We start from the raw sequence: 8,906 nt of genomic DNA, 5'->3' as shown, positions 1-8,906 counted from the left end.
GTCTAATAAAAACCAAACTGTGTAAATTCAGCCTGGATGACGTTTATTGAACCCTACACTAAAAAAGTGAAATTTTTTTTTTCATTGGGTATGATACAAACTAGTTAATTTCTTATAAATTTCCACGAAATTTAAACTTACTTCACTCTAATTTTTGTCTCCATAATATAATTTTTAATCAGCATTGTATCAAAGAATAGCTTTAGGATACTTTTGTTTTCATGTTTGTAGGAAATTATGTCATAATGTCAACAAATCAGTAATATCAAAACACCAAGAGTCGCGAGATAACTAAGAACATATATTAACATCATTTTTTAAAAACAAAATGCAAGCAAAATTAACTGCAATGCAGTTGTCATTCTTCCGAGTAGCTTCCTGACAAATTTCTCCGTGAAATTTTCTCTACTGGGCTGTTTCTCCTTGACAATGACACAGAAAACCTGCGTTACATTGTACCGATAGTCCCATACTTCACAAACGGTTCCCATATATACCGTACACATTTCACGCGCCCCTTCCAATTTCTTTAAAGCAGGAATGGCGACCCAGATGCATATTCTGCCGATCCCGACGCAGCCCAACGCCGCCGAGCATTTTGTGCGACCCCCCAATCACAATTGCTTTTGCAAACTGGCCAACCTCTCCCATTCACTCCCGCCTCTTTCCTGCCCTTCAAAAAACCGCTGAGATACGCACCCAATTAGAAAATTCGCAGTGATCACCTCTGGCCAATGAGACAAAAGTGACGAAACAGTTGTCGGGCAGTTTTGGGGCAGCAGGCCCAATCGGGAGGCTCTGCCACTCCTGCGCAGAGGGAGGCGGCGACAGTGAGGACAACCGAGAGAGGAGGCCGAGCCGGCGGGAGAGGCCGAGCGGGTCAGCTCGTAGTTCTTTAAGATCCGGGATGCCCTACAAGCTGAAAAAAGAGAAGGTGAGGGGAGCAAGCGGGTATGCCGGGAAAATTCTCTGTTAGGCGGACCAAAAGGTAGTGCAAAAACATGCCCGGGCCTGGCAACGACCGAGCTCGGGGCCTCCGCCGGGAGAGGAACCTCCCCACCCGCGCGTCAGGGGCTGAAGCCGCAGGCTGGCAGGGCGGGTACAGGGGCTGCTGCAGCACTTTTTATTTGCAAGAGTCATAGCCCTTTCGGGCGACGCGGGATCCGTGTCGTGCAACAGTTCCAGGAAGCGATCGAGGCACCGCCGCGTGCAAGCAGACTTAGGTTTGCCACATGCAAACGTCGCTGCTACTGACACACACGGTGCAGACAATGCAGTTTAGGTTACCTCCGGCAAAGGCCTCTCTTTGGTGGTGGGGTTGTAGTGCGAGACGTTTATAGAGGGAAAGCCGGCTTTACAGCCGCCGTCATTTTTCGTGCACTCTCGTATGGGGATCTCCGCAGAAGAAAAGCGAATTGGAAGTTGTGCCGTTTCGCTGGCCTGGTCATAAATAAAAGGTCAACGGATGCGCCTGCATCGCAGGATGGAAAATGCCAGTACTCGTATGATTACAGCTCAGGATTCAGAATATGCAAGCTCCAAAAGCGGGGCGAAGGGGAGGGGTGAACTGCACGATGCATAGACAATTGCGGAGGTGGGGAAGAGAGAAGGAGGTTGGTTGCAGAAACAGGAGAGAAGATTTAGTAGAGATTGTCTCTGTGTTATAATACTGGAAGATCATGCTACAAGAGTAAAAGTGAACATGTCCCACTTTGGTAGTACAGATTTTAATATGCAGGTAGTTGCAAAGCACTGTTCTTTGTTAGATGTGTATCCACTAGTCTTCCACATCCATGCAGATTTTTGTATGCAGATGGACACTATGACATAGGCCTTCCATACATCTGTAGGGAAGATACTGTAGATAGGCTTAAAGAGAGTCTGCCCAGCATTACATAGTCTAGCATTACACTTACTTACAAAGTTGTAGAATACATTGGATCCATTGTTGCCATTCTTACTATATTGTGCAATACCTAAATATAGACAAAACTCTGCATTTGTTCCAAAAACATTGCTAAGTAAGCAGTTGGAGGTTAAGCAAATTCAAGGCCTGTGCATGTGCAGGCTGACATAATTCTCCAATGGTGCATGTACTTGATCAGTATACAAAAAGTTAGAAGTGTGTGGACATGTATATCCATTCCTAAGTTTGTGTGTTTGAGAAAGGAGCACTTTGAACAGATTTTCTACGCCATATGTGCAGATGCAAAATATATTGTATAATACTGAGGATAGTGGGGCACAGTACAAGTGGACCTTGAGGTATGACCACAGTTAGGACTTGAATTTCCATCACAAAACAATGTGGTTGTTTAGTGAGTCACACCTGATTTTACAACCTTTTTTGCTGTGGTCTTTAAGTGAATTTGTCTTCCCTCCTAACTTTGCTTGTTGGAAACCCCTTGAGAAGGTCGCAGATAATGATCATGTGATCCCAGATGCTGCAACAATCATAAATGTAACTCACTTTTTTCAGCGCTGTTGTAATGTTGAATGGTTGTTAAATGGTTGTAAGTTGAGGAGTACCTGTAGTTTTTAAATAGGCACGTCTACAAAATCATGGACATTACTTATACAGTTGTGTATAGCTGCAAGCAGATGGTAGGCTTTGCTTCTCTAGGTTGCAGAAATCTACAAAAAGTACACCAGGAAAACTTAGAGTATAAGCACAGATCTGATCAAATAATAAAAAGGGCACACCAATAATTCACGTTTTAGTGGAATGTAAGTTAATATATATGTGAAGTTCATGAATGCATATGCAGTACATGATATAAATACATGGATCAATTTCAGAAAAAAGATAACTTGCTGAGACAAAAAAAGATAACTTGCTCAGACATGCTGAGTCTAAGATTGAGAAATATGGCATGTCCAGTAATGGAAAATGGCCATGCTTTCCTTGGAGATTTCAGGTTCATGTCTAAGTACAATAGCTCTGTCTAGATCTAACAATAGTGCTGTCTAGGTTGTAAAAACCTCAGTGTGTCCTAGATAGCAACAAATATGTCTTTGTATTATTTAGAGGTCAGCTGTGTTTTTGTATTCTAGCTTGGAAAGATAGGTGTTTAAAACCTGGAAAACTGCATCTTAGCAGTGTAGAAGAGACTATTTTAAGTTACAGGCATCAAGAGTTTGAGCTGGCAAAAAATTGCTTGCTTCAACCTACGATACACCTTTCTTTGACTTTGTATGTAAAAGATTTTAAATTCAAACTTATCTGATATCATTTAAAGTGCTTTGAGTGCTAAATGGCCATTTTAATTTCAAAGTAGGTTGGAATAGTTCTGGTAGGATTGGAAAAGCTTGTTTCAAACTTCAAACAGGTATTTCAAGCTTAATACATTTTGCATGTATTCAGTCTTGACACATTTACTTTTAGTCTTTACACATTTTTACAACTATGCTCAAGCAAGGCTTATGTCTGAGAAGACCTCTGTAGGTTTCATCTGCTAGTGTATTGTGTGTGTCTTAGAGTTTTCTTTCTCCTGCATCTTATATTTTTCATCTTTTAAATATGGTTCTAAACTTTGTACGCTTTTGTACAGTCCTAACATAAGATGGGTGCATCCTACTATAGAAGAAGAATACTGGACGTTTAAATTGTAACTAAGGAAAAAAGACATAGTTCATAGTGCCTGAATGACATACATGCAGTTTAACCCACCAGTAGGGTATGTTGTAGTCTGCAATGTGAAACACAATATTCAGAATTTTTGAACAAAATACAGTAACGTTATCTTTAAAATACTTAATAGAATTGTGCTGTTGCCATTTTTTAAAAATCATCAGGGTAGCTGGAAACTTTTTTACCTTTGCTTGGAATGATGATAGTTATACTTTGCTTTTTTCTTGTCATAAAAGTAGAAGTGTGTCTATTCTAGTTTCTCTATATCCACAGCAACCAGTAGTAGCAATTCTTGTGTTATATATGTTCAGTTTATACTATTGCTGTTTTCATTGCATTGCTCTCTTTGGCAGCCAAACCTATCACATCTCTTCTGGCAATAAGTCTTAACAGATTTATTATGGACTCAATTTTTGTAGATTATAGTTTACTTCAGAATTTGCATCTGTTATGTACCTTGTGAGATTTAGAGGTGACAAACTTGATAAATGTGTTGATCTTTTAACTGCCGCAAATTTCTCTCTCTTAATTTTTTGCTTTCTAGGAAAATACAATTATCCCACTGAAAATATCAGCTCAATTCACTTGTCTTAGCAGAGCCCAGCAAAGACTCAACAGTTTATTCTAAACTACAGTCAAACAGGCGTTTTTACAGGTGGGGTAGAGGGCAGGGCTTAACAAAATTGGGTGACCATTCTAAAAGGAGAAGAATAAATCATTCTGGGGAACTGCTTCGACAGTGGTTTGCTTTGGACAGATCTTTCTCCTATGCTGGGAAACAGATTTCAATTTGCAAGAGCTTGTGCAATATGGTATAGCAATTTTATTTATAGGAAAGTATGTTTCAGTTGCGTGATACCTATCTTGAGGACAGTCTTGTACATCACTGCATCTAAATGCTTGGTTGGTTCTGCATTTGTATCTTTCATTTCTTTTGCCTTTCTTCTAGGAGCCCCCAAAATCTACTAAAAGCACTACAAAAGCTAGCAGCAGCAGTGGAAAGGATGGAGGTAATGCAACAGAGAATTCAGAAGAGGTAATGGATTGAATTAATGTCTTTTTTTATTTTCTAGGTTTATTTTGTGACTACTGCAATTTTATTTTCTTATTTAAGGATAAACCATATTTGTTAAGATAAAAATTGAGAGAATTTGGCAATAATTCCACAGCATATTTACCTATGGTTAAGGTAATTGTAGATTGCTTGTATCATTTTTTTCAGTTTATATTACATTCTGAACATTAAATTAACCACATTGCCTCAGTTTGCACAAGACACTAAAGGACACATGATATCACGTGTTATACAAACTCAGCCTCTGATAAGGATGGGAAATTGATTGAGAGAGAGGGAAAATGACAACTATTCATTTTCTTATGAGTTTGTCTTGATAAGGTTCTAACCTACCTTTCCCTAAATTAAAACCTCTATCTTAGCCGCCTACTTTGCTTCTTGAGCAACAATGTGGCTTGTATGGACAGCATGGCTGTATATTGGATTGGTTGTTGTTTTTAATTAAAGCAAACAATGAGTCCAGTTTTCAAATAGCCAGCAAAAATGGCATTGTTTTAATGCTGTTTTAATATTTTAATGCTGGTTCTAGAAGTAAAGTTTTACTGCATAATCTCTAAACATATATTAAGCAGTTACGAACATTCTGTATAACTGATAAGCTTTAAACTGGAACTTTAAGAAAATTATAAAAGAAAAAAAATATGAATATAAAACTGGCTCAATATTTAACTTATTATATCTAGATCATATAGACACAGCTATTCAGATAGGAGTTGCACCCATTGTTTTCTGCAAGTAGAGGTTAATTGTTTCTGGTGTAGAATATTTAAAGTTTTCAGATCTGTCCTCCAGGACTTTTTTACAGTTGTTATTTTATGAAATCTATAATATTTCATAGCTAAAGTTGGGGTTATCAGACGTAATCTTGCTAGCATGATCTCACTTTAAACAATGATTGAAGCAGAAATGGAGGTATTCGGTCTATATGAACTATGGCACACTTCAGAACACTAGAACCACTTTGGCTGTTGGAACAAAGGCCAATGTCAAGGCAAGAACATTCGATGTTAGCAGCATTGACATCGGCCTTTATTTTCTACATTCTCTCCAGTTTTTCCTTCAGTTTCTCATACTGTTACTTGGCATCACTACATCTATAACTACCACTGTCTTTTGGTCCTGGTCTGGTTGATTGGGCAATGCCTACTTGTTTTGCTGGATCTTAGCTTTCTTATTTTTCATTATCATTTGTGGGATCTTTCATCTAGATTTAGGAAGGTCTAGCCCATATTCTGTACAGATATTCCTGTACACAATGCCAGCTACTTGATTATGCCGTTCAGTGTATGCTGTTCCAACCTGCATCTCACACCCTGCTACTATATGTTGAACTATCTCTGAGGCTTGTCTGCATAGCCTGCACCTTGAATCCTATGAACCATTGCTTCTATGGATCTGGTCCTGTCTTTTTAGTCCAGCCTTTTCCAGCCACTGGTAGGATTTCCCAGTGTCTGCCACCTCAGCTATCTGTCGATGGTACATTCCATCTTGTCTTGACATGGCACTTCTTCTTCTTGATCTTCCTCCCACATCTGCTGCTGCCTCAGGCATTCTCTCAGCAGCTCATCTTTGGGTGCCATCTTATTGATGTAGTCCTGCATGTTCTGGGTTTCATCTGTGACTGTGGCTTCGACACACAACAGATGGCGAATGTATATATTATAATTTTGATTATAATAGTAAAATCTAATTCTAAAAATAAAGTTTAAAGAAATAATAGAAGGAGTAAAAATGCAGGTAAGAAAGAAAGAGAAGAGTAAGAATATAATAAAGAAAAATAAATATAACGAATGACTTCCAATCTTCATCACAGTGAATTTATTTAAGGCATCTCATTAACCACTATGTGCAACAGAATTCAGCAGGCCTCTTCCATTTCTTAATCTAGTGTAAAAAGACACATTTCTTTTTCCAAAATGAAAATGATTCAAGGAAAATAATAGCTGTAACTGTACAATGAGTCATTAAAGGTGTATTTAGCACAATGGTAATTTCAGAATGCTTTGAATTTTATATTTATATTTATATTATATTTATTAAATTTTAGTGCTTTTTTGAAGATAATGAATGATAACTTTAGAAGGGGACATGTGGCAGCAAAAATCTGGCCTTATAACTTGTTAGTGCATGAAATTGATCCTGCTGATAAAGAGCAGCCAGTGTTTGAAAAGGTTTGGAATAATTTTTCAATTAATATTGGAATATATATTCTTACGAATTTATTTGTTTGGCTGACTGCCGAAAATAGCACAAGCAAGTAAAGAAAGCACTGAAATCTTAGAGTAATTCTAGGGCAGTCTTCACCAACTTGCTTCCTCCAGGTATGTTTGAAGATTAGAATTCCCAGCCAGCATGGCTGCTGGTACTGGGAAGTGGTAAGGAAGGCAACAAAGGCAGAGCAGTAGCTCTGCCTTCAGACTTGCAAGGTTCTGTTAATATAGCCTTACAAGAAAGTACAATTAGATCATATTGTCCTCTTTCCTATGTAGTTTACTTAGGAGGGGTGATATGTACATAAAGCGAGCATACATTAGTGTCCAACGAAAGCCATGTCAAGCCACGTTAACAGAACCTCGCAAGTCCGAAGGCATAAACTTCCTGTCTCCACTTTTTACTGTTTGAACAACATTAGATTGAGTCTTTCCTAAATTTCTTTCTCTTACTGTGAAGTGACTGCAGGCTCTTGCCTCTCGTGCCAGAATGTTTCCTAGACGGCCTCTTTTTCCCTATTTTACCATGGTCATGCATACATTTCATTATATTAGTTCATGGTGTGGTTTGCTTATTCATAATTTGTTCATTAATCTGAAACTTACTATGTTCGTGCTGCATGCTAAACTTTTAGAGTCACTGTTCACAAGCTAAGTGCATGAGATTGAATAACACACTAAACCAGAAGCAACAGCTACCTGTTGATTTGAGATAAATAAGCCTAACAGTTATACAGTAGAGTACTATCTGGATACCACCTTTTATTTAAAGTAAAACAAAATACTTCCCTGTATTTTCAAAGCATGTATAGGGGTAGGGTAGGGTAAGGCAGGGCCTTATCTCCTTGCCATGACCTTTCTATTGATCAAATCACTGTTGACTGCTTTGCACTGACTTCTGGATAGATCAATCCTGGGATACTCATTTGTTTTTAGGGCAAGTATAGCCAAGGAAAGTTTTTCAGAGCAGAAAAGAAAGCTTGGCTTTTAAAAACAGGTATGAAAAGAACAGTGGATAAAGGCCCAAAGGCACAAGTAAGGGCGAACGTTGAAAAGAAAGTCAAGAGAGCAAAAGCAACTTCAGAGCCAACATTGATAACAAGGCCTTGTTTGTCTTGGACCCCATAAGTGAGAGCAAGATGCTGGTAAAATGTAAAAAGTTAGAAGAAGGAATCCAGCCTCTGCCAGGAGAACGACCATTTCTTACTGATCTGTCAATTACTGCATTCACGGTGCAGTTTTTATTTAGTTCTTTGATGTGGTGCTGGAAATCTTCAACATGACGTTGTACCTCCTTTCCCCAGCAGTGAAAGAATATTCTCAAACAGGAGTGCTGATGAGGATTCTTGACTTTTCTTTTCTGTTAAAAAGAAATAGTTCCTTTTTCATAAGTTAGGGATAAAGGTGGCATAGGAAATGCCCTCCTGTGTAAAAAGGATTGAAGGATACTCTATCCTTTTTAGCTGCTTAAATTGGGCAGCTTGTGGCCCAAAACGCTCTTGTAAGCCTCTGCCTAACTTCTGATGGCTTCCGTAAGAGATTGGTTGGAAGCTTCTGAAAGCTATTTCTCTCTTCCCTGAAATCTGCTGTTTAGAAGCGATAGAACAGGGGTGTCAAACTCAATTTCATTGAGGGCCGCATCAGCATTGCGGTTGCCCTCAGGGGGCCGGATAGATATGGCTGGGGTGGGCGTGGCCTACTGGGTGGGCGTGGCTAGAGTGTGTATGGCCTACTGGGTGGGCGTGGCCAGCTCTACATCGTTGGCATCAAGGGTGCCTATGGGGCCTGGGCAGGAGTGGGACAGATCTGAGGGTCTCTGGCAGGAGGAGGGTCTCTGGGCCAGGGCCAAGGCAGTGGGGGCTGTTCCCTCACTGTTTCCAGGATGGCTTCGCGGGCCACATGATACCACTTCGCGGTGTTTGACATGTCTGCGATAGAAGAAGGTAACGAAAAACAGGCATTTCCAACCATGTTTGGCTCTGTCTGCACC

At 39.5% G+C, this 8,906-nt stretch overlaps 1 protein-coding gene across 2 annotated transcripts in view; it reads left to right on the top strand.

The window, feature by feature from the left end:
* Window positions 1-826: 826 nt before the first annotated feature.
* PPP2R5D (protein phosphatase 2 regulatory subunit B'delta) overlaps window positions 827-8,906 on the top strand; it is a 55,618-nt gene continuing 47,538 nt past the window's right edge. For both annotated transcript variants that reach the window (XM_083350030.1, XM_083350031.1), the window contains exons 1-2: window positions 827-934; window positions 4,581-4,667. In XM_083350030.1, coding sequence (XP_083206156.1) covers window positions 908-934; window positions 4,581-4,667 — 114 coding nt within the window. In that variant the 5' untranslated portion in view covers window positions 827-907. The remainder of the gene's footprint in view (window positions 935-4,580; window positions 4,668-8,906) is intronic.

The sequence above is a fragment of the Vipera ursinii genome (genome assembly GCF_947247035.1).
Source record: "Vipera ursinii genome assembly, chromosome: 1".
Classification (NCBI taxonomy): domain Eukaryota; kingdom Metazoa; phylum Chordata; class Lepidosauria; order Squamata; family Viperidae; genus Vipera; species Vipera ursinii.
This window is presented reverse-complemented; position numbering and strand designations above follow the sequence as displayed.